Source organism: Acanthisitta chloris, unplaced genomic scaffold (assembly GCF_000695815.1).
Source record: "Acanthisitta chloris isolate BGI_N310 unplaced genomic scaffold, ASM69581v1 scaffold4911, whole genome shotgun sequence".
Classification (NCBI taxonomy): domain Eukaryota; kingdom Metazoa; phylum Chordata; class Aves; order Passeriformes; family Acanthisittidae; genus Acanthisitta; species Acanthisitta chloris.
The window spans coordinates 65,997-92,497 of NW_008656371.1; the positions used below are offsets into that span (position 1 = coordinate 65,997).

Sequence of the window (26,501 nt, forward strand, 5' to 3'; positions counted from 1 at the left end):
TGAGAGATTTATATTTTGCATCATCACCAATAAACAATTTTACTGTTCCAGGACTAACACACACACACACGCACATACACACAAAAGCATCAGTGGAAGGGGTGTTTTTGTGATTTTCTTTCAGTACAGGAGAAACAATTATGTTTTTCTGCATCTGGGCTGAATTTGTATCTAAACATACTTATTTGATATTGCAGGGTTTTAGCTCTTCTCTGATTGTATTTGTATCTGTAAAACTTATTTAGAGACTGGCATGGGGAGCTTTTGTTTCCATTCCGTGGATTGGAATTTCATGAGATTAAATTCATTGAGATAAAATAACAACTAACTAAAGAAAAAAATTGAGAAGATTTTTTAAAAGTCTTTTTTGTTAATCTATATCCCAACAGTTAGACCTTAAGCATCCTATTATTTATTACTATTTATTACATGACTTTAAGCATGCTATTATTTAACTCAACTTTTCACTCAAACTTTCTTCAGATTTTGATGCAAAGCTGCAAAATAGCCCTTAAATACTCAGATAAAAAGAAACTTGACCTGTTTGATACTTAATCAGGATGTTTAAAAGAATAAACTTTTATCTCTTGTGGTTTTTATGAAGATCAGCTGAACATACAAGTCTATACTTTTGCTATGCCAAGTTGTAGAAAAATAATTTCAGTAATAACAACAGTCTCTGCAAATGCTTGGGGAAAAAGAAAATCACCACTATTTTCAACAAAAGCTTTGCACTCAAAAAGAAATTATTTATGAAATGTAATGCATGAATCCAATGAAAGAGGCTAATGTCCTTTTCAGCCTGTCTCAACACGATGTCTAAATGTTGTGGCTTTAGGAGATATAGTAAGTCATTTGAAGTGAGTGTAATGTCACCAAAAGATTTTTAAAAATAGTGCTACTAAATGAAATATCTCGCTATTGTGAAACAGCTCCAGTCTGCCAATCAGAGTGCTCCTCGTGGCTTCATCAGTGTTTCAGCACTGCCCCCAGAAAACCCTGTGGATGTTGGAAGAGCAGTTCAGTCCTCAAGCCTTTTTAATCTTTTTTGTCTCTACCAAGTATACCAGTAAGGTAACCTATAGAACTGTGAATAATTTGTGTAAGATATTGGACCAGAGGTCCCTAAAGCTCTCAGTACATTCAGCTAACATCAGTAACTTTTTATCATCCATGTAAGCAGCTACTACAACTCAAAGGTAGAAGATGTTTGTTTTAAAAGACTGCAATTATACAGCTTCTGGCAAAGCTGTTGGAGTGAGGACTAATTTAAATGCAGTGAATGGGAAAAAAAAAACAAAATCACAAAGATAAATAGTGACAGTGGATCAGAGGCTGCAAACCTTTAATTTTATTTTTTTTCAGCTGAATCCCCATGACAACCATTGCTAACATATTCTGAAAAACTGTATTTTAACTCTACTTAGAAAACTAGCTGAGCTACCCTGAAGACCCACCAGATAGAGGAATTAAGTCCTTTGTCCAATTCCAGCCAACACTATCCAACACAGTCTCAAGAAACACAATGAGAGGAGACCCTGGGATTACATGTGACAATCCTCCCTCAACACTCCTCTTCCTAGGAGTACTGGGGTTGGTCTCTTCTCTCAGGCAACTAGCAGTAGGACAAGAGGGCACAGACTCAAGCTCTGCCAGAGGAGGTTTAAGTTAGATATTGGGAAGAGATTTCTTTACAGAGAGAGTAATCAGGCATTGGAATGTGCTGCCCAGGGAGGTGGTGGATTCACCATTCCTGGAGGTTTTCAAGATGAGACTGGATGTGGCACTTAGTGCCATGGTCTAGTAACAAAAGTAGGGTTGGAGTTTTTTGTTGCTGACTCTTCTCAGCTTTTTATTATTTTTTTCTCTTTTGAGTGGTGGCATTCACAAAGTAATTTATGTTAAATTGAAGGAAATATCACCTGCAAATGTCATAAGTGTCCTATATTGTCTCAACCAATCTTCCTCACATGAAAGACCCAGAGCCAGAGCAGCTTGAAGGCAAATTAAACCAGAGTGACAGAAACATCCAGAAATTCAGGGACACCTGAAGACAAACTTCACCAAGTACATGATGTCAGCTGAGGTTACCTACCCAAATCCAGGGTAATACACGTTCCTATACAAATTCCACCCATTCCCTACTTTGTTCATCACCATTAGAAAAAAAGATCCAGCACCCTGTTGCTATGCTACAGTTGTCACTATCTGGTTTTCACACAGCCACAAACAAAACATCCTCATTTCTCACAAGAACAAAACTGGTCAGGCAGAGCTACAGGCAGCCATGTCCCAGTTCCTTCAACCTCAGCCCTGCTCTTTCACCATCACCTTTCACTTCAGTCTCTATAAGAGTGCCAATCACAGGAACTCTCAGGCACATGAGAAACAGGACTTCTCTTTCAACACAGCTCCAAACTTTAGATTACCATTTTGGATGTCCTGTTGAGACCAAGGATTAACTTCACTGAAGAAAGTGGAAATGCAGGCAGTATTAGGCCAGAGACTTAAATATCAAGCAAGCAGGTGAATATGTCACTGCTATTTCTGCTTCATCAATCTAGAGGTGAAAATATCTGTGAAAATACATTAAGTATAATTGATCTAAGGTGCGACTCTGAGCACGCCTCTGGTCTCACCAATTGAAGAAAGAAGGTCTTAGCAAAGGACACCTCCTCTCCTTCCCAAACCTTGTAGTCACTGACATTCTGCATACATTGCCTCAATCTACAGTTACAGAGAGGCTGCACTTCAAGTTGTCCAAAGAAACCTCAAGTTTTTAACATGAAATAGGGTGTGAGAGTTGGCAGAAGTTGAAAGCAAAGAGGCACTACCAGCTAATGTGTTTCCAAGCACAACTGTGACAGGTGATAACTCAGGACTGGCACTAGCCAACAGTATTTTGAAGCCATATGAGCTCTAGAGAGTAAATAAAACAAATTGAAATGAGGCTGCAACTTTTTCATCAGCCTTGTTTGTTTCGGGGCAGTCAGTGACAGCCAGAAAGCAGGCATGGACTAAAATGATGAATGCTGTCTAGGAACACTGGGACCAGCATGACCATGGTTTCTCTGGATCCCAAGAGCTGAACTTAGCCAAGCCACAATTAAAGGAAATGGAGGACTTTGCACCTCTCCCCCCCATCCTTCTCTTCCCTGAAGGCAAACTTTGCCTAGTCTTGCCTTGTTTTATTTCCTCCCAGCTTGATTACTCCTCAGGATTATTCCTTTCTGACACTTCCCATGTCTAAAAGAGACATCAGCCTGCCAATTCACCTTTCTTAACACTGCTTGGCCAGAAGTACAACTGCAAACAGTTATTTAGAACAGCCAGTGTTTGTGATGTATTAATGCTTTCGATGAATCTATCTGCCAGGCCATGTCTTTCAAGAAGAGATATTGTAAAGGGGGGGGGGGCACACACGACTTTTTTCACTTTTTTCTCCTACTTTTCGTATTTTTATTTTTCTCTCATGTATGTATTTGACTTAGTCCTGAAAGGAAGCTGTATCAGACTACCATAACATCATAAAAAACAGCAGCTTAAGACCAGCAGACTTGCTTTCACTTTCCCCAGAAAGGAACAGTTAATACCATCCTTAAGTACCTGTCAGAGTTTTTATTCTAGTAAAAAACCCAAGCAAAACCCACAAACAAACAAACAAGCAAAACACAAAAAGCGGTAACACTATACCCACAACTGAAGGGAGAATGTGAAATACTCTTTACATGAGTAAAGTCTTGTTAGGGTATAGGCTTTTTCTAATGGCTTAAATTATTTTATTTGTTCCCTGAAACAGTTAGCAAGATTTTTAATGGGGATTACTGCAGTAGAAATAAACAAGTGGAAACAATCCAGACTGCATTTGATTTTTTTAAATGCTCTAAGAATTAATAAGGGTTTCTTCAATCTTTTAGCCTTTACTCCACCTGGGACATGCTGATTTCCAAAAGTAGCTCATTTGCATTTAGGGAACCTCATGTTTGTCCACAATTCCACACTGAAGTTGCTGAGATTCAATCTATGTTTTTACTGGCATCCCCTAATCCCCCGCACACCCCAGTTCTGGGCTCTGACCCTCCATCATTTGAACACAATAGAATCTTTTTAGAAGAAGCAGTGCAAGAAAGCAAAGTGAAGGGAGAAACACAATGTGAGACATCAGGAAGACCAGGAGAAAAATCATCACCACCTGACAACACTCATATCTGCAATCTTACCAGGGCAAACTAGTAGGGAAAAAAAACAAATAAAGGAAGGAAAAAAAGGAAGAAAGGAAGGAAGGACAAAAGAGAGAGAGGAAAGGAGAGAAAGGGGGAGAAAGAGAGAGAGAGAGGAAGAGAAAGAAAGAGAGAGAGAAAGAGCAGAAAAATAAAGAGAATAATTTCAGGGGATAAAGAGAAAAGCAGGAGAGACACTTCTGAATATTAAATTAATCAGAAGTGAAGAAGCATTTCTGTTTTGAGTCTCAATAGTAAGCGTCTGCAAACTGCCTAACTCAGGAAAATCTTTCTCAAATTCAAATGCCACCAGAGCCTTCAAAGAGCAGCTCTTCACAGGGCAGAACAGACAGCAAGTTAGTATTTCACAAGTACTTCCTGAACTAGAAAACACATAGCCTTCTGCATTATTTCACATTCACATAGACACTTCCCAGATCACAAGAAATGTCAGGGCTGAGAATTAAACCCAGTTATTTGTATTCCTCCAGGATACACCTAAATTGTGACCCCAGCTTCCCTTCTCTCAGTCCTAGCAGATGCTGTTTGTCTGGCACCCAGAGCTGGACATATGCTGTACTCACCAGCTGACTGCTGTACCAATACAGTGATGACTCCTTTAGCACACACCAGAACTTTTTCCATTTGTTGCCAATGAATGCTCCTTTTTCCTTCTTTTTGTAGAGCCATCCTTGGCAATCAGCTTGCCCCAGCTCTTTGCACGATATCCTCCGTCGGCTCATAATAAAGAACCCTGTGCCATTAAAAATACAGTGTTCTGCTTACTTAAAAGTGCATTGCCAGGAAAATAATGCTGCCAATTAAAGATATCAATCTTACATAGCAATCTCAGCAACCTATTCAAGCATATCTTAAAATATACTTAGAAGTCATTCAGTTTTAGAATGGCTGAGCCAGTAACACACATTCATTTGAAAGGCATGCTGATGTTCAGAAACAAAATAGTAAGCTGTAGATAATGCAGATACTAATTAATGCTAAGATAACCGTACACAAGTTTTTGTAAATTAAAAATACATCCTTTGATCCTTTTAAAAAAAGCATGCATGTATTTCCCTTCACACCACTGCACCGAAAAAAATACATCTATTTAAATCAGCTAGAGAAAACTATTATGCCAAGTACATGAAAATCACTAGTGTGTATGTCTGTGCAGGCAGCTGATTCTACCTCACTGATTTCCAGCTTTGATTCAATTAACATACCACAAGGATTTAGTCCAAAGGAACAGCCCGTTGACATTTTTCTAAGAATCGGTGCAAGAATCAGCCTTCCACCAGCTGAGCAGCAGCACAAAACCCTCACCCTCCCAAAAATAAGGCATACTAAGAAAATAACAAAAGAGGAACCCAGGAGAGAAAAGGAAAAAAACAATCTCTCATTACCTTGACTTTTCTTTTTTGCCTTCTGACGCAAAGGAACCTGTAAGAAATGCAGGAAGGAAAGAAAAGAGGAAATTTCAGATTGTGTTGCAACATTTGTGTAGAAAGGGGAGGGGGAAGCTAGAAAAGGACGTGGTGGTGATGCTGGTGGTATATGCAGGATGGAAATGCATAACCCACTCACTGCTGAAGGGACGTTAGTAGCTGAAGCATAAAATGTGTTAATTAAAATTGATGTATATCTAGTTGAGCAAGAGTAAATGTGTGTATTATACATGTGTCTATCTACTAGTGCTTCCTGTTTCACACCCACAGCTTCTACTTTGCTAAGCATTTGCCTGAATTGTATTCTGCGTTTTGAAGTTAAAACATACAAGTTAAGACTCCGGCATTTAAGTGCTTCATTATGCTCCATGAGGGGGATTTACAAACGTGGGGGGATTAAAATACATGCCAAGTGACTGACTGTCATTTAGCTCATTCTAAGAAATCCAAAAAAAAAGAAAAAAAAAAAAGGTTTTTCATTTGCTTTTTTTTATTTGAATTTAATTCTATTTACTCATTGGCGGACTATGTATTTAATCCTGCATAAACACATAGAAAATGAAACTGAAACAGAAGACCACAGACTGAAAAAAGATGTCACTGAAAATTTAAGGTCTGACTTTTTGAGTAAATTCTCTCCAGACAGGCTGGTTGATTATGTGATTGTGGACACAGTACTTGACTTCTGTTGGCCTCAACCTCTCCATCTCTACTGTGGGAACTACAGCATTCACCTTTCACTATTTTTAGGAAGGTTTTGAAGCCTCCAGCTGACAAATGCTGGATAAAGTGATGTATGATTTAATATGCTGGCCACAACGTTGCTATGCAAAGCTGGTAGCTACTTGATCCACTGCAGAGCTACGCTATGAACATCCCTAATTCTAGCCCCTGTGCCTAGCCAGCCTGCTTCTCAGGAAAACAGAACCCACTTACATGTTTTTCTTGAAAACTTTGATGGTTCTTCTCACTGGCAAATTAAAGGTGAGTAAATCTAGACCATCTGCAAGAAGTAATAGAAGAGACCACTGCCACCAGTATTTACAAGAGCTAGAACTTACTCTAACCAGTGATCTTTGCAGCATGTATCACAGGGTGCAGAACCACATATCGCAGTCGTGTGCTTATCTGGTGTCTATTTGACATGTCCTGAACAGCACTCTTGTGGGAGGCTTTACCAGGAATGAATAATCCCAGACTCCTGCTTAATCACTGCCTATTCTTCTTTCCTTTTTCCCTTTTTTTTCTTTCTGATTCTGTCACTGCTTCTCTTTTCCAGACTATTCTCCATGACAACAGACAAAGAAAAGCAATAAGAAAACACATCAGCTCTATTAGAGGCTCTGCTATTTGTTCAGTAATGCCCTATTTAGGACACATGGAAATAAATACAGCTTCAGTGAATCAATGGCTCACACAGACAAACTAATTACTTTCTTTTAGGGCTATTAAAAATTATATTAAGAAAAACAAATATGAATCAGCTCTCCTTGCACAAAAACTACGTAGTAAGGCAACATCACATCTTTGCCATGACACTACAGTGGGGTCATTTCATCTTTAACCAACATAAAGTTGTACAACAAGAAGAGCAATACTGAGACAGGATGTGGCTCTCTCCATGCAACCGAGGAAGAAGCAGTCTTTCCACTAACCTTATTGATAATCTAAAGTAAAACAACATGGTTTATAGCTCATCTGTCAAAAAATAGTTAATACCCGTATTACGTAAATCATCAATTAGGGCCTCCTTTATACCAGAAAGAGGAAAAAAATGACTATCTAGTAAGAGCTTGGGTTAGCTGAAAGAATTTACAAATGTGCATTTATTATTCAGTGGCAATGATGACAACCTGCTGCAAGTTGGCAGGGCTGATGAACCCCTTTTACTTCATATTTTATGGGAGGAGTTGGGAAAATAATGGTGGAAGAAAGGGTAACTTCCCCAGCCAACACTGCATTTAGTTTGCCTGGATAAAATTAGTGATAAATCTGTAAAAAAATAAATTTACATTCATTTTTTTTGAATTCAGATACATTTCTGGTTCGCTTTTCCAGTATTCCTGAAAACTGAAGTAAATTTTTTAAAAATTAATCCTAAACCAGGTAGGTATTCAGCAACTTTTAAATGTGTCTTAGTGCTGTTCAGAAACCCATCTTCCTCTTGTAAAAAATATCTGTTTTGCTCTGCACAAGAAAAGCTCTAATCCTCAACTGCAGCAATAAAAACTGGTGTGATTCACAAAATTGCCTTCCCAAATTTTGTTGATTTATAAACAAATAAAAACAACTTCTTTCTCCAAAGCAGTGTTTGGAGTCAGATAGATATTTTATGAAATAAACAAACAGTTTCTGTAAAAACAGTTTTCATCTCAAACCAATAGGAAACCTATATTTAAATGAAACTACCATAAAAGTCATAAAATGCCTCTCCCACAGAGTTTGGATTCAATTTTCCATGAGAATACAAGACATTATCAAGTCTCCAGTGGCAAACCTTTCCTCAAGAAGTAAATTAAAGTTGCCTCCTCTGAAAACTGGTTTATAAAAGTCAATAATCTTCCATTTCAGTGAACCTGGGTGAACACTGATTAAGAGATACTTGTAAGTTTCACTCTTATAGACATTCATACCAGTGCAGGACAAAGAGAAAACTGTGGAAGGCAGAGTTATTACCAATAAAACCAGTGGCACTGATCAGGGCATAACAGCAGTTTCAGATGTGAATGTAGTGTAACTGGCAGACATAGTCATTGGAACAATCTGAAACTAAACCAAGTGTCATGATTCTACTTTTGACAATAGTGGATGTATTTCTATAAAGCTCTGTTTCCTGATGGTAAATGACTAATTTCATCATCAGAGGTTCAACTGAAAAACAAACCAAGAAAATCAAATCTGTTTCTATCTCTTCTTGTTACCAGGGAAAATCTGAGAGCAATAATTCTCAGAAAGCTCTCATCCTTCCCCTTCTCCAGAGGTTTTGCTTACTTTGAAAGTGGGGGTAGACACTGCCTGCTTCTCCATTGTAGGTGGGGACTGAGGGCCTTCAAGCTGTTGTGTGTCTGAGAAGACCCTATCTCTCTCCCTTCCATTTGCTCTGATGCTGCACAGTCTGCACACTTCCTCCCATCTCTCTTCCACTTGCCAGCACAGCTCCTCCAAGACAATGCACCACCTGCAGGGCAGAGAGCCATCTCTCCTGGCCTCAGGGAGAGGTCCCTGATACTTCCTGAAGTCTGGGACTTGGAGGGCTGTGGATCCACCCTGAAATATTCTGTGTGGAAGTCTCTGCCGTAGAAGGGACAGCTGCTCCCACATCTATTGGGGAAACTGCCCTGTTACCACCGTGTCTCAGACTGTTACAGCAGCACAGTTTCAACTGAGGTTCCCTCACTTTGCTCCTTCTTCACACCTGCTGCACAAACTGATGGGTCTGTTGGCTGTGCCCAGAGTAGATCCCCCCTGACCACTAGTTAAAGGGTTCTTGACCCTTCCTAATCAGAGGGAGCTGCATCAAAGGTTCCATGCATCCTGGGTCAGGGTCAGCTGCCAAGAACAGCCAAGGATCACCCCATGGGATGTTGCTGGCAAGAGACTGAGGATGTTGCAGCCTGCAAACTCCCCAGGAGAAAAAAAATAGGTAAAATACATATATGAGGCTGTTACAGAGGGGGGAAAAAAGAGAAATTGCTCCACAAGGAAAAGAAGCAGCATTGGACTAACCGTGAACACAAAAGGCTTCATGGCTCATGAAGTTTGACTCACAATGCATGAGTCTAAGAGGGCACCAAAGGCAGCTATGAACAGCAGTTATATTCTACAGAGCTGCACTTTGCTTAAGCTTCTCAATGTTTAGACAGGCTTGTGGCTAAGAAAATCATTTGCTAAGGTCATGTATCTTAGGTTGCTGTTTTCTCATGCATTGAGGGGTAGGATTCGGAAGTGAGGGTGCCCCGGTATCAGGCACATTCAGTAGACTTCACCCCTTGGCCTGGCCTATAAGCAAGATCTTGTTTGGATATTGATGCTGTTGACAGTCTTCTGTGACTGCAAAGATACAATCCCAACATCCAACCTCTTCAGCAGATCAGTAAGTCTGGCATAGTTTCAATTATACTTACGAGAGCATTGCCATCGGCTTCCATGAATGGCTTCAAAGCTTAGTGGAAAAGCTGTAAAAAGAGAAAGTTTTGTGTACTTAAGCTCTGTATTATATTTTCATATAACATAAGTCTTGGCAGTAGAGTAAAAAAAATGTTTTAATACATTTTGTCCTGCCAACTTTACCCTCTAACCCTTCCCACCACCTCAAAAAAAACCCTTTTCCAAAGACAGTGCTATGTTCTGTGAACTGATTTTACTGATTGAAAAGTCAACATGTGATAAGTAATACTAACTGAAAGTTATCTAAGATTTTTTTTTTTAAAATAAATAGGATAAAGCTCATGGATATGATCAGGGGGTAACGTTTTGCTTGGTTGAGATGGGTTTTGGGGTTGGGAGGGGTTGGGGTTTTTTTAGGAAATATGGAGAGAAAAAATATGTAAAATTGGGGTAAAATTTTTTTTGGTTAATTTTGGATTTTTTTCTGAAAGAAATCTTTTAAAATTTGATTTATGCTTTGGTTCAGTAATTCCCAGTATTTTCTGGAAATGCAAATTAGATAACCATCTGGTTCTCCTGAATAGGATGAGACCTCATACTAGACAACCGATTTTATAATGGATTGCAATTTTCCTTTCTGGAGACTAAAATACCTGCAGTCTAACAGTAGACACTAGAATTTATTTTCCAAAGATACAACAAGTTAGTAATTATCCATTTAGGTGACAGATCAGGTGATTTCATTTGGTTAGCACAACTGCTAATCAACTCCCTGTGTGATTGTCCCTTGGTTGGTGGAACAGACAAATGACAAAAGAATTGGTGCAGTGTATGAGATGAAGGAAAACACACAAATGCTTTACTGCCAGTAAAGTTCCTATAAAACTCACCCCTCTGCATATGAAAGAATCATTGAGTGAAATGGGAGAGGATACAAGACTCTTGAAGTGAAGAAGGAATTTCCAGAAATAAAGCCACACTTCAGAAGAATTTCTAACAAGAACATTTTCCTGTTGCTAGAACCAGTTAAGATATGTGCCGAACCTCATGCCAAATATTTGTTTTACTTTGAAAACAAAATCTTAAAACAGAAAATAAAAACCCACCTACTGGCTTCCAGCAATTTCAAGCCAAAAATAGAAAGGCAAACAAATACATATTTTTCTGCCTCCCAACCATTTCTGTTCAAAAATAGAAAGAAGCACTTCCGATAAGTGGTTTAAGTTGAAGCAATATCATGATGAGGAGAGATGTTATGGCCAGCAATTTCAAGGATGTTTAGAAATCATAGCTAGTATAAACAAGCAGAGGAAACACCTTTAGTTATACAATCAAATTAAGATTAAGCCTCAAATACAGAGCCAGAAAGCAAGGGAATAATAGACTACATTATAATAATTATTGTGGCATGTGGCCTTTTTCCTGTCATTTCTTCATTTCATATGTGCCTTGGGTTTGGGGAGGAACTGCACAGCTTTGAATCAGTTGCAGTACCAGGAGCAAGAGGAGAAGCGAGGAACTGGCAAGGAAATGTTTCCGCCTGCATGATTTGTGCCAAAGGACCTTCAATGGCTTTCAGCAAACCCTTCTCAGTGACTTTAACTCAAACTTTTGTTTAGTTTCCAGAAACTGGATAAGCAGTCTTTGAGCCAACATCCAATTTTCAAAAGCAGCATTGACTTTTGTCTTATTCTAGTTAAAAGTATAACATATTATTCCCTGTGTAATGAAAGATATTTAAAAAATCATACATTCACTGCAGAAATAACTCTCAAACACTTAACCTGAGTTTATTTCTCCTAAGTAAACCCAACCTGAGTGAGATTAGTTGCACTGTGAAATAGCATTGGGATTTTTATGCCCACTCAAGTGTACTCAAGTGTAGCAAAACTAATATTTCAGAAGGGCATAACCTGTTTATCTCTGCACTACAGTGAAATAAGTGGTTCCTTTCAATTTTCTGCAGGTGCACTGTGGGAAAACCTATCCTTTCTAAACAGCCAGGTGAATTAGGAGAAGGAGCTGGATAAATCTAGCCACTCAAATAGAGCTAGTTGATCCCCACCTTACTGGATGGTCCAGCATGAATTTGTAGGGCTGTCTCTAGGAACCATAGCTCCCCACCCACAAATAATCTCCTCATACAGGCTGCAGTTGGCATCCCCTGGTGAGCAGTGTTTTTCACTTTCCCTCTGTGCAGTGGTGGGTGGTCACACCATGGCAGCCCAAAAGTGCACTCAGGGCTGGCAGTTTTGCCAACAGAAGGGCTTCTCAGCCCATGAAAGCTACACCTGAGCTCAAATTGTTTGACAAGCCAGTGAGAGGTCAGTAAGAGACAACACTTGAGTTCCTACCATCAGAAGAGTGTCCTGATTCCTAACAGGAATAGCTTCAATAGGAAAAGACTTGACCCAGATCACATTTTCCAGGACTCAGTGTGCTATATTACAGACTGGAGACACATGTGTATCCTTGTCATGACTTAGGTGGACATTGAATTTCAAGCGTGGCATCACCTGCAAAGTTGGGTGTTGGATTCTAGCCCTCACAGGATCAGTTCTAGGAACAGAAGGAGAGGAAAACTCTCCAGCCCACAAATTAAGACACCCATGTGGAAAACATGCAACAGGATTGCCGTTGGCTGCAATGGATGTTCAATTTGCTAAAACCGCAAAGTGGAACAAACCAAAGTGAGAAAATAAAGCAAGGCACAGTAAAACCCCTCCCACTTCAAATGGCATCATAAATGATAAAACAAACTTGAATCTCTCACTTTCTGGAGAATAAAATGCAATAGATGTACTGAATAAAAGCAAAGGGCATGGATTTACATTATCAGCTTGTAAACCATACCTACATTTCTTTGGTTTTTCTTAGAGGTGTCTGAAACTCTTCATTTAATTTCAGTCTGAATGGAATACAGTATGTCAAATGTGATTTAGAAATCTCTTAGCTGAAACCAAGTTTTTGAGAGCTTTGTTATTTTTTTTCAACAACTGAACTATAAATATTGGTGTGAATATCTTTATTAGTCTCACTTCATCTCTTTCAAGAGTAGTAAACAAGTAGGTATGTGAGTAATAGCTGATGCAACAAATGTGGAAACATGGCAAGTGTCTTATCAGAAATATCTTGCAATCATAGATAGATGTAGTCCATTTGACTATGCCAACTCCTCTGGAATATATAGAAATACCTCTGTAAAGATCAAAGGCAATTTGAAAGGGTGGAAAAAAGGGGAAAAAAAGAAAACACTGAGGCCCCAATGATTCTAATTGCAAAAATCAATCTTAACTCATTAGTAATAATCTTCTTGGTGCAGTCAAGATCCACAAGACCTGATGCTGTCTCTTACCAATTACAAGCTACAGTGAATATGTCAATCTGCAATGATAGTGGTATAAGCCTGCCAGACATGCCTTCCAGGCATCCCTCATGACATCCAGAGTTGGCATATGCCTTCCTGCTGCTGAGTAAAATATTCGAGATATGTGACATGATTCAAACTATTTGTGTTGCAGAAGCACCCAAAATGTGCATAGCTAAGTTTGTGTTCAGATGGCATTGATGCAGGCTACGCAAACAAAATTTTTCTTCTTTACCAAGCACCAAACCAGGACTGTAGACGAGCTGGCAAACAAGCTTTGAGCTTTCTATTTATATTTCTCAGACTGTTACCAGCTTTAACCTCTCTGCTTGTTTTCTGTTTATTTGGCTGCCTGCAACAATCCACACTTCAGTGGGCAATGAATTGACAGGCAATATGAAGTTAGTGATAGTGCTACAAAAATTTCCCCCCAAAAATCAATAATTACTTAATCACATATCTCACCAGACATTGGGAATAGCATTGCCCCAAATTATAGCAGCGCTTGAAGCGCTGTCCTGTGGCAAGGGGACAGCCTTACATAATAGTCCTAAATCATCTTATTACCTCTAACTGGGGTTCTTGCAACAATGTAGGGGGAAAAATAATCACAGTGATTGTAAGCTCATAATTGTCCTTTGGCTTACTAGAGATCAATTTAATCTGACAGAACCTTACCATTAAGGTTACCATTAACCTCACTTACTAATTAGTCAGACCTAGTCAGTTACTTAATAATGGTTAATAAGCTATCTAAATTGACTGTCTAACTTGTACAAGATGTTTCTTAATTTGCAGATTTTGTCTCACTAACTGACTCACCAGGGAAAATGGATATTAAGCCTCAGGGTAATGACAAACACTTCTCACAAAAATTCTTTGTACAAAAGTTCATGGATCATCCCATCCTGGATAAGGTGTGTCACACCCACCTTGGTCTCCATGACTTCATGTTTCCAATTGCAGATGAAACAACATATTCTCCATTAGCATCAGAAAGAGCAAGTCCATTACAACATAGTCACAAGACATAATTGTCAGAGCATATCTTCAGCTTTGGCCACAATGGCTAAATTTAATCTTGCTGAATAAAAGTTACACTTTGAAAAGCCAAAAGGGTTCTTTTCACAGGCTTAGCAGCAAGAAACTGCATTTGTCATATATAATAGCATTATATTTTATAATACCTTTGGTTATAACTGTATTTTCAAGTGCATTTGGAATTACTCAACTCCCTCACCTGCAAGCAATTCAGAAAGAAAACTTCTGACTCTGCCTGGGAGAAGGCCAGGAAAAACTGGAACAAAGTGCACTGCTCCTGTGTTTGAGACAGAAAGGGTCTGGAGACGTCGCCCTGATTGGATCACGGCCAAATCCTGTCAGTCCAGCTGGGAAGCCCAAGAGTGGCAGGTTTTAAGTGCTGACAGCTCTGAGCAAGCAGTTGCAGGAGTTGATAATCACTGCCCCCGGGAAAAGAAGAGGAGAAGTTCAACAGAAGACAGGTGCTCCAACTGCCTCTGTGGCCTCACAGACCAAACTGAGAAATCAAAAACGCATGCTTAGTGAAGCGTGTCCACCCCAAACTCCTTGTAATGTTGAGCTGATTCCTAGTGCTGCTATGCTGAAGGCCAACAAAGAGTTTCATAAACACCGAGAGCAATGCTGCAATGCTTACTGCCTCCTAGCCGGCTCTTTTGGTGTGGCAGGCAGTACAAGCAGGCAAACCTCAGTTTGCTGCAGAAATGGAAGAAGAGCTATTGCAGTTAAGGGGCAAGGAAGCACTTCAGGACTAAAGAAGCACTCCCATGGTGTTCTGCTCTCTTCCAAAGGTACACAGGTTTCTGCTGGCCCAGAAGATGAAACACAGAAGGGAGGCAAGAAAAAAATGCCCAAAGACTATAGCCTCTCCTGGAACAATCATCTAAGGGGTTTCTCTTGACACAAGTCCCTGACAAAAAGATACAGATGAGGGGAAAGGGATCATTATTCCATCATCTATTTTTTTCAGCTCACTTGTTCAGCAAAGACAGTTTTGAGGGAACACTGAAAGGCCCAGCACTTAAAGAGAGAACAACAGCAGGTTTCACCTCAGCACAAAGGTACAAAATTGCTGCACTACTCTCAAACATGGATCATCACCGTGACAGGAACCTGAGGTATCTTCACTGGAAGGCAGTTCTGACAAATATTTGCTGTCATGGCATTGCAGATGCTTTATGCATCCAAAGGAAGGTAAAAAAATTGAAGAAAAAAATGAGAGTTTGAAGAACAAGGTTCACTGGGAAAAAAAATAAATATAAAAGCTATTGTTATCAAAATTTACCAGATTTCCTAAAATAATAAAATAATAAAAAAGCATTTCTGCCAGATAGAGCTGACATGAGGCGGCTGCCTGGCACACCCCAGCTTTCAGCTCTGCCCTGTGCTGCTTCAAGAACAAACTGACTTCAGGGTTCTTTGCCCAGGACAACATGGTGGCATTTTTCTTTTGGAGATTTCTTACTATTTCCCATCCAGTGGCCATTGGGATGAAAACCCACCTGGGAGGCAGGAGTCTTCAAGGCAGGGAATGCCCTTCTGCAGCCCCGTGGCACTGCCAGGCTGCCCCAGGAGGGGCTCAGTCCCCACCCACACATTGCTGAAAGCATCTTGTGAACAGCGATAATTTTATTTAAGGCAGTGAAGCCAAGGCTAGAGCAGAAGCAAACCAGTCCTTCCTGTGTTTATAGCTCCAGGGCACTGCGGATGGTGTTTTCTTCTGTCTAAAAACCCAGTTTCCTGAGCAACATTTCTCAAGCTGCCACCCTGACAAGTGATGTAACAAGGAAATTTAGATCCATTAGACAACTGCCACAGCTGCAGTGTAATATATCAGGATAACAGGATCATGCTTTTGGCTCCTGAATGAGAACAAATGGCCAGCAAAAAATGCTAGTTTGCACACTTTGAAGCTTAGGTGTGAATCTTCTTTCTTTCACTCAGGCAATGTCCATTTTATCAGTGGCACTATACAAAAGACCAGCAGTCACACTTCCAGGAAATTGTCAGGAGAAGAACAGTTTCTAAAAGGTAAAGCAAAATCATAATGCTGATGATTATGAGGATGAACTAAAGAAGAAATAGCTGGGGGATTTGCTGCTTCTTCCTTCAAAGACTGCCACTCCACATTCACAAACTTATCAAGAAACAAGTCTTGAGCCTCTGATTCTTCATTAAGTTATCAAGAAACAAAAGTCTTGAGCCTCTGATTCTTCATTAAAAGATCAAGAACATCGAAGACTTTCTTTTCCTCCCACCTGTCACAGCACACAGTGTATAGGCACTGCACTCAAACATCACCCCTGCAATAGAGCAATCTAGGTGGGGTATAGCAATGACAAACTGCTCTTGCAGGTTTCATCAGAGCAGGGTGGAACTGCTCCTGCACTACAATGTAGTCTGGCCAGCCATCCAGATTTGCATGTGGCCTTCTTTTCTCCATGGCTGAAAGACATCTCCCCAGGAACAAGAGAATGTATAAAACTGGACTGCTCACATCACAGCTTCTCCAGAGAAATTTAACCAGCACTCATTCCTCAGCTCAACATCCAGGCCCGTGTGCTGGTATAGAACATAGAATTTCTCCAAGGTCCAGGACAGGCAGGCTAGTGAGCTGGGCAGGCAACTGGGAGCCCAGTGATGTTCTCAGTATGTCTGAGTTAGGCCAGATATGGACTGCTGAGAGGCAAAAAGAATCACCTCTAGGTTGAAAGCTCAAAGATATCATGAAGGTGCCCTTAGAAACACTTACTTAGCCCTGAAATCCAGTTTCATTATCAGTGCTTTGCCTGCTCCTAGACTATTTCAGCAGTAGATCTGGGTTTATTTAAAACAGATTAATTCTCATTTTAAATTGCTACCAGCCATGTTTACTTTGACTTACATATGCAATAAGCAAGAGAAGAATGCTTGTTTCACCACACAAAAAGAATATAGTAAGAAATACCTGCCAGCAGACAGCCTCTCACCAGTGTGAAAAAAGGGTCTTGTCCAAGATGGACAGAAGATCTGGATTTATTTTTTTATGTCATATGGTGTATTTCACTGAACTTTTGCACTTGAATTCCACCATATCATGGTTCTCACAATACTCTATACAAAGTTAGAAGAAAAGCGAGAAACAGACACAGACTAAGGAGAGATTTTCTCTCTTCTCTTCTTCTTTGTTTTTCATCTCAAAAGTTCCCAGTAGTTTATGTACTTTTATATTTAGATGAGTGTGTTCCAATATAGAGCACCTCCATTTTGTAACTTAATTCTTACACATATATCTTTCAAGTTTCATATAAGAAAAAAAGGTCAACTTTTAGACTTTTCAGTGATAAAAAATAGTAATCAAGACAAAATTAAGTAAGTTTTAACACCTATTTAATGACAATGTCTATCTCACAGTAACTGCAGTTATAGTTTCTATAAATAGTTACTCTTACTTTTATGATCGTCTTTAAATAAATTATTTTATTACTCTGGTTTTCCCCCTCATGCCATGTGCCATTTTGACAACAGTACCCCCATGGTAGTAAAAATAATTTGAGAGGCAAAATAAAATGAGAGGTACATGCTTGGAGAAAAGCAACCCCACACTTGGGATTTCCCACTGCAGTAGGGCTATAATTTATGCCAGTTAAGAAGTCTGAGGCCAACATAAGGATTCAAAATGCTTGTAATTTAAATTGTCCTAGTGTCAATCAACTCACTTGATGACACAACTTTCAAGACTTTTTCTGACACAGGTAGAAATGCTGTGTTTGTCTTCCTAGGTGATCTCTCATGCTTAACTCGTTGCATCCTGTTTCTGTTGTTCTCATGCCTTCTGACCAGATATTATAAATTAGCATGTCTCTTTTGCAAGCACTGTTAAGCACAACAAGGCTAAAATACTCCTGTCTTGTTAATGTCATGGAAAATATTGGAAAGATTGAAAGAGCATCGACAAATTTGTGTACAACTCCTCTAGGCAGAACACAACTGAATTACCACCTCCTGCTGGGTGATGGTGCCTTTTAGACATGCAGACATGACCAAAAACACCTCAGTGAGCAGACAGAGCTCCAAGGGGAACCTCTGAATACAGAAGTCTTACTCAATACCAATCAGCGTTTTGTCTTTCTGGGCAAGAGCTATTACTGTTCACCTTCCTTTTTTCAGTGACGAAGAAATATCTTGAAGAAAGTCTAAATGTGAACTAGATAATCATCATGCTTAAATGACTTTAACATACCAATGTGACAATCTTCTAGCCCATCAATTAATGTGAGATTTATTATGCTATGTCATTAACACCATAACCATGACCACAGATTTCTCATCTTCAGGTTATCATTAGTTCTACTTTGTACTTGTCTTCCACAGAGAATCTCAGAGAAATCATTTTTTTCATTAAAAATATGGTTGTCTCCCCAGAGATTTTAAAAAAGAATATATAATAAATTTCATCAGTAAATATGCAGTTTTGAAGTCTTGTTTTCTCATCATGAAAGAAAGTGAAAGAAATATTTTTCTCTAAAAATATAAATTAGATAAACTGTTTAAGCTAAATGATTATTTAGACAAAAAAAAATTATTTTCAGTTGGGCTTTTTTTGCATATTAATTCCTTTCTTGCATTAATCTTTCCTTTTGCTGAAAACTAGTCCAACATAGGATGACAAAAATGTTAAGTGGAATCAAGCCACAATATCCTATCAATATGTCCTGATTTTAATATTTATTTTTCAAATTATATTACAGTCCCTAAATTTCAGTTTTATAACTTACATACAATTAAGTAATAATATAAAATTCACCCAAACTCATAAGAAGGTTGGCACAAGAAACCCATTTCTCAGGAAGTGGACAGACTTTTTGAACATCAATCTGTGATTTATTGAGATGAATGAGGAAGGAAAAAATCCAAGCTATTCCAAGCCACTCCAGAGGACTCACTCTGTGTTGTTGGTTTTTCTTAAATGTCTGCCACTCCAGAGTTTAAGCCCCAATACTTACCAGAAGAAAGTGAGTTGACCTCAGTACTAGGATAAAAGAATGCTGAAAAACTGAATTCAAGGTAGCCAAAGCTGAAACTCCACAGGGCTTTGTAAGTCAGGTCAGAAGGTCGAACAGCTGTTCAAACTGGATGTCAGTCAAGTTTTCAGCACATTTCATAATGTGTTGCATGTGCAACCAATATGTTCCAACTGTGTCACGTCCTTAAAAGTGAAAGCAGTGGAAGCAGCAGCGGAGGAAAGATATGGACTCTCACTGAGCACTTGATGTCCTTGCACATCCACAGGCAGCAATATAGGACCCAAGTATAATTACCATGTGATAAAATATAAAGTTAGATTTTGGCCCCAAAGTAGGAGCAAAATAGCTCAGCACACTGAGTGGCTCTTCTAAAGCTGTACAAAGGTTTCCATCAGGAGACAAACAGGCTAGGACACAAGCACCACCTGAAAGTGTATCTCATCAGAAGTCATCAAAGTGAAGGAATTGGAAAAAGCCCTACGGACTCAGCGATTAACAAGACCAAGATGTCCCCTCTGTGGTTTCAGGAGCCCAAAACCAGAGTTAAATTGTTGTGATTCACTGTGTTTCTAGGATTCACAATGCATCTTGCTAGAAACACAGTTTGTGCTGGGCACAGACAACACATCCAGAAGACAGAAAACTGCTCAAGGATCTTGCTTACCCCTAAAATGGTGTCTACTCCATGGCAATTTAGAGTACAGATTCAATCTTCATCACAGCAGGAAGAAAAATGCTTTAAGTGCACTCATAGTACACTTAGGCGCAACCCACAAGACTCCAGAGAGATGCAATACAAAATTCACCCCTGAAAAGAACCATTCCAGTGCACTAAATTCCTAGTAAACAAATAAATAAATGAATAGAATTTTCATTTTTCCATTCCATTCCATCTCCCTTCCCTCCCAACTCCCTATTTTGTTCTTATCTGAAGAGATCAATTTGAGAATTGATGCTTCTTACTAAATACACACTTTTTCACACTACTGCTTTTTGAGAAAATTTGCACTTTGTGAGATCCACACAAATTGTTTAAAGACTGTCTTAAGGAGCTACAGAAACCTCAGACACATAAACAAGTTACTGTGTGTCAGCTGAGACACATTAACTACAAGAGTTTTAAGGTAAACTGAATTGCCTAGCAATTGTGTTTGCTTTAGATTAAGAGAAAATAAGCACAATTGACTTGACTCAGCTGATACAGTATTTTGTTGATGCTTGTACCCAGAAACTGTTCCTGGAAGAACCTTTTAGACTTAGCTGCACTATAGAATAAGAACATGAGTTCTCTTGAGACCTTGCATGAAGGAACAAGGGTAATGAAACAGCTACACAGTGTAAAACACAGGGGAGTATGTAAAGTGATTCACAGCATTATCACCCAAAATACTGTTGAATAAACTTTTCTGAATTATTAGCAACAGGAATCGCAGTATGTTTGTTTCCATTATAATGGACCATGTGTCAGGTACTGCAGGAACAGGGAAGAAAAGACAATTGGTCCCGGCAGAGGCCAGTTTAAGACAGGATACAAAAGGAGGATGTAGACAGGAATCAGAAAGACTTCAAGATAACAGGGAGACAACAGCATCACGATCATGTGTTGGGTCTCAGCATGCCTGAGGACAAACTTTGTCATGGTTTGTGTTAGTGCCATAGCAAGTGGCTCTGGAAAATAATTAGATATAATACATTCAAATGTAAATCCTAAGAGAGGGATCCCAGGCAGAAAAAGATCGCAGGAAATTAAGGCTTAGCATGTTTGATGCTGCTCAGAAGGTAAATAAATAAATAAGCTGGAAGATTCAACAAAGAACCAGAGCAGGAAAATTATCCTTACAGTGAATTTCTGAATTGATATGAAGTGGTGAAATTACTTTTGTCAAGGCCAGCGAATAGGAGATTTCGGTAAAAGTGACATGAGAAAATGACAGCTTGGATGACAGTATGTTTTTGTGTATGCAGAGTGAAGACATTTGAAAGCATGCACAAAATTTAAACAATAGCTTGGAAATGAGGATACAGAGAACTGAAGAATGAACTTAGGCTGTGCTATCATTGTCAGGAATGAGCAACAATAACTTAGGAAAGGAAAAAGTTGATCATGCTGGCTGGATCCAACTAAAGGCTGAGCCATGAGAGACCAGAGAGACAGGCCAAACTGTACATTTGATTAAAAATAAATAAACAAATAAATAAATAAGACAAGAAGACGTCTCTGTGTTTATGAGTAGATCTGTCCTTCACAGAGGACAAGCCATGCTGATGTTTGTGAATAAAATCACTCAGGCAAAAGGTGCAGAGCAGAAATGGATCAGAGGACAATACCATTTCTTAGACCATAAGCAGTACTTTGAGTTGTACCAGGACCTTCTGAAAAGCACTTTGTAAGTGTTCTCAGAAAACAGGTGGAGAACCACTGGCAGACAAAATCACAGACGATAAGGTTTTAAAAAGAGATTTTCAGGTAAAATCGAAGGTTGGTGCTAGTATAAAATGATGGCAGAGTAGAGATGGTTTTGTTCATTGATTGTATTTAATAGAAGAAATAGAAACATGCTAGCTGAGAAAGAGAGAAAGACTAGAGGAGGTTCTGGAGAAAAACAAAATAGGGAAGTCAATGGAAGATGAGCTCTGCCCAGATGAGGAAGCCCTGTCTTCAGAAGAAGCAGTTAAAGAAGTAGTAGGTGAGGCAAGGCCATGTCATTATGTTGACTTTTTTTCTTCCCCCCAGAAGCAATCCTCAAGACCTGTTTGGAGAGAAAGGAGACAAGAGCATGGGGACAACCAAAAGTATATGCACAGAGAAAGCATGACTCAGCTGAGCCAGAGGCAGGGGATAAAGGAAGACAGACACAGCCTATTCACAGGACTTATGCCAGGGATGCCCCACAGCAAAAGTAAAAGCAGCAGACACTGGAGGCCAGCCAGACTGTAACTTGATGATAGGAAAGAGAAGTGAGAAATTAAAGAGTAGAGGAGGCTGCAAAAAAAGAAATATTTTTAGAAATATGTCACTAAGGCATAAACAGTGCACGCACTTTGATGAGTTATGAATTTAACTGCATATATTGCTTTTCAGAGAAATCCTTAAGAAACAAAAATGTGACTTTGCTTCAGGTGAGAAGGAAATTGAGATGCAGAAAGGGGTAATAGGTATAGTTTCACACGCAACGTTATCTCAGTGCCCATCTCCTTGTCTAGTGATTGTGTAACACTCAGCATGATTTTATCAGCATTAAGTGGTGGATCAGGAAGGGCACTTTCTCCTGACTCATAAACAGTACAAGCTAAATTGGCCCATAAATAGCACTAGGTGAGTTAGGTGAGTTAACATGTGGTTGAGTGATTCCTTGAAGACAGTTCCATGCACAAAATAGTGAAACTATTCAACATGTCATTTAGCGACATCCCTTTCTCTGTGCCACTGCTCCTACCTCAGGATCCAACACCAACCGAGAATCTGCTAGGACTTCCTCATGACAAGCTAGTTAGCAGTGTGCTGCAAAATCCATACAATTTAATAAAGCAAGTGCACAATACTGTTGTCTGTACAGTGCCCTATGGCTGTGTTTTTATCCAAACCAGTCCTCATCATACTAATCTACAATGACATCACTATTGGTTTGGATAGATCATGGGGGAGTGTGTAAGGGATGGATTTGGGGGGCAAGAGGAAACATCTAGAATTAACAAGGACAAAACAGGAAGCATCTTAGAAAATGAGGAAGTTCCTCTACCAGTGTTGGCTCAATGCCTTCCCCAGCCGCCTCGCAGGTACAGCACAGAGCTGGTGGAGAGCATGCCATGCTGAGCGTGCAGACCCTATAGCTGCTGCACCTACTCAAGGAAACACACTCAAAGTAGTGAGATGCAAATGCTGCATTCTGGCCACTAGAGAGCCCTGCAAGGAATCAGGTCTCTCAGTATGCATAAGGACAAGTAGCAAACAGCTTGCACAAAAAGTCCACATGAACATTAGCAGCCTGGCATTAATGGTTCTTGACTTCTATAAAGTGAAACACAGTTTTCCATCACCTTGTGAGAGAAAATGGGCAGCAGTGAGGGAGTATGATGGGCAAAGTCAAGGCAACGCAGCATCTGAAAGCAGAGAGCTTCAGCATCCCTGACCTGAGACACACAGTCTCCCTCCGTATGCCAAGGGGCTTCCACCTGGTCACACTGTGTGCAGCTCTGTCACCAGAGTCACTGCCAAGAGAGGGGCATGGCAGGAGTCTCTCCTTCCCAGAGAGACAGTTTTCACCTCTAGATAGTTTCACCACAGGGGAGAGAACAGAAAGGCCTTTCCGTAAGAAGTTACAAAACAATTTCTCTCTCCTTTAAGAACTGTCACAAACCACTGAACATTGACATAACTGACAGACAGGAAAATCCTGCCAAACTGAATTGCAGTTCCTGTGCAGGGATAATCAACCTTCCAAGAAATCCAATTAATACAACTGATCCCAGTTTAAAAAAAATTATCCTACGCACCAAAAAGAACTTGTTGAAAGCAAGTAGTGAATGATTAAACAAGCTGTTAATCTCAGTTTTCCCCAGAGGCCCATTTTGCTGAGGAAAACTCGAGTCCAGAGATAAGCACAGACTTTGGGTTTTCTGCTTCGGTGCAAAGGACAGGAGATTTTAATTCCAGCTCTCCTTCTGTTCACAGTATGGGTAAGCCCATTCACATAGTACTTTTTCTGTGTATGAGAGAAACATTAGTGTATTCTAAAATTCTTTGCACATTGAAAACAGAAATCATTCTGCTTAGTGCTGTCACCACAGCAGATTACAGTCTACTCCCATATTGCACCTTAGATTTCCTTTACACAACATTAGGCTTACACATTTTTCTCTAGGAACCTAAAATCAATGAAAGAATTGCTTCAATTTCCATATTACACATTTGGCTTCACAAATATCTGATTTACATGAAAGTCATGACTAGATTGTCACTGCGTCCTTTGATGGATCCTAAAATATAACTGAACTATCCAGAAAAGAATCATTCACACACATTGTGCCTTGTCCTCACTCAACAAACACAATTTTTTCTAATTATCTTTCTATTTTTTTAGCGATCCATTTTCATTTTTAGCCAAAGGAGGAGAGAGGGGATGAGGAGGGCACACGCATGAGATCTTTTATGCAGACCTCTTAAAAAAGGCAATTACTTGCCAGTGTGAACTTCCTTTATTGTACCAACTGAGGGTTCTTTTTCATCAGCTGAAGTTATATTGTCTTTTCAATAGAAAAAGAAAATAGACACAACTAGGCAGAAATAACTAATGCTTGTCACTTAAGCAAACAGAAATAAGCCACAACCTTACCAGCAAGGAATTCTGAGGAACAGCTGCACTTGTCCTGTCAACTCCGTACACCTCACAAAGCAGAGAGGAAACTCTTACAGAAATCAGTTGCAATGCTGAAATTGCCCAAGAGGAAACTGATGTCTCTTTTACAAGCCATGACTACACAAACCACAAGTCAGGCATCAAAGCAAGTGCTAAAAGCCATGCCTGCTAGAACTGTTAATGCTAGAACCAAGCCACATGGAAATGAGATGGGGGATGGCAATAAAATATTAGAAATATTCCCAGTTAGCAAGTTTTTAATTTATTTTTTTTTTGCTTGTTTCACAAATGAAAGTTGGTTTAAAAAATGTGCTGTCAAATATTGATGAGAAGAGGCTGACAGTGCATTGTGGGAGACAGGAGAAAGTATAGTATATGTGGCCCTTAATAAATGGCACTCTACAAACCTCAGCACAGCCTGTTGCTAACACATTCTTCAGAGCACCCCTTCAGTCTCAGCCTCCTGGGGGGCCCCCAGGGTTCAATCCTGCACCCCAGGGTGTAGGAGAGCTCAGGTATGCCTGAGCCAAGCCACACCAAGGCCACGGAGCCCTTGGGACAAAAGGAAGGGTAGGGCATGAAGTGGTACTTGTTTGGATTTTCTGGGTCACCTGTAAGGTGTGGCCCAGGAAACCAGATCCAAGATCTTCAGATGAGCACATGGGCCTAATACTTTCAAATCAACCATCTTTAGCTCCCTTTTTTCATTTTTGACTGGCTGATGCAATGGCAAGCCAAAATTAATAGCCCTATTAAAAATATGAGACAGATGCTTCTGTAAGTTACATTTTTACTAGGCTTGGGGAACAAATTAAAACAAAAACCTTGTAGTTTTGGGTACTTTTCTGGCTTGTGTATTCAACAGCTTCAGCCACGGGTATGCGGACTTCAAGAATGAATAAACACCTAACTACAGCACAAACATCTAAGTAACTTTCATTGATCTATCTACACAGCTCTTCACTTATTTCACATATTACATTAGTCTATGAAAACAGAGCATGCACGCTGTTAAATTTCATCCTTCTTCAAAGTGATAGGTATTGCTAAAAATAAGGCAGATCATCACATGCTTTGAAGTGAATTTTTCCTTTTTGACTCACTAGAATATTACAGACCAGTTTCCTCAGAGCAGGATGGAGTGCTGCTGCTGCCTAGGGTTTCTTCTGCGTTTCCTCAGATCTTTCTTCCCTCAGACAGCTAAATTCCAGGGTCTGAAGGCAGGTAAAGGAGACATCAAGAGATCTGAATGCTTTACTATTCATGACACCTAAATTACAGTGCCACCTGTAGGACACACAGAAAACATTTAATTTGGGCCTTGCTGGTGCCACGAATGCCAGTTGTTATAATTACAGGTCTTTCTAGTAGTCTTGGCAGGAGTGTAGGAACATAAAAAACAGATGACTCAAGTCAGTCTACAGGGAGTAACTTGAAAGCTTTGTTCACATAGTGCAACATGTGTTGTTTTAAGTACCTCAGTACCTCCAGGAAAGAATATTTTTCTACAAAGATAAATCTTTTATGGAAGGAGGATGTGCCAGTACAATGCATTCATAGTCCATCCACCTCAGAGCTTGTGCCAGTGTAGGCAGGGGATAACCACCACATCCTCAACCACTTCCAACCAAGACATTATGACCACGCACCTTTTACTTTTTTAAGTTTTCCACTTTCAATTTAGTGTTTAGCTATTGACTATGGAACCCAATGCATCACACTTCATTGACATGCACTGTATGCGTATGGTACTTTGCACCAGCATAGGAAGCATTCTTATATCCTTCAATATACTTATTTTGTGTTGCTTTCTCTTTTTTTCCCCCTCTTTACCAAGAGAGTAATTTTCCAATTTTCTAACCCATAGCTAAGGTGATGTCTGGAAAGATTTTTCTCCAAAATATCATTTTGAGATGTACAGTAAGACAAAAGTAAGTATATGCACCTATGTTGCTAAA

The 26,501-nt window shown here is 39.6% G+C and overlaps 1 protein-coding gene across 1 annotated transcript in view; it reads right to left on the reverse strand.

The window, feature by feature from the left end:
- The window catches only part of CNKSR3 (CNKSR family member 3), a gene marked incomplete at its 5' end in the record, with an annotated part of 108,671 nt that overhangs the window by 26,770 nt on the left and 55,400 nt on the right, over positions 1-26,501 (reverse strand). The window contains 3 exons of the mRNA XM_009084289.1: positions 4,805-4,974; positions 5,627-5,663; positions 9,793-9,830. Coding sequence (XP_009082537.1) covers positions 4,805-4,974; positions 5,627-5,663; positions 9,793-9,830 — 245 coding nt within the window. The remainder of the gene's footprint in view (positions 1-4,804; positions 4,975-5,626; positions 5,664-9,792; positions 9,831-26,501) is intronic.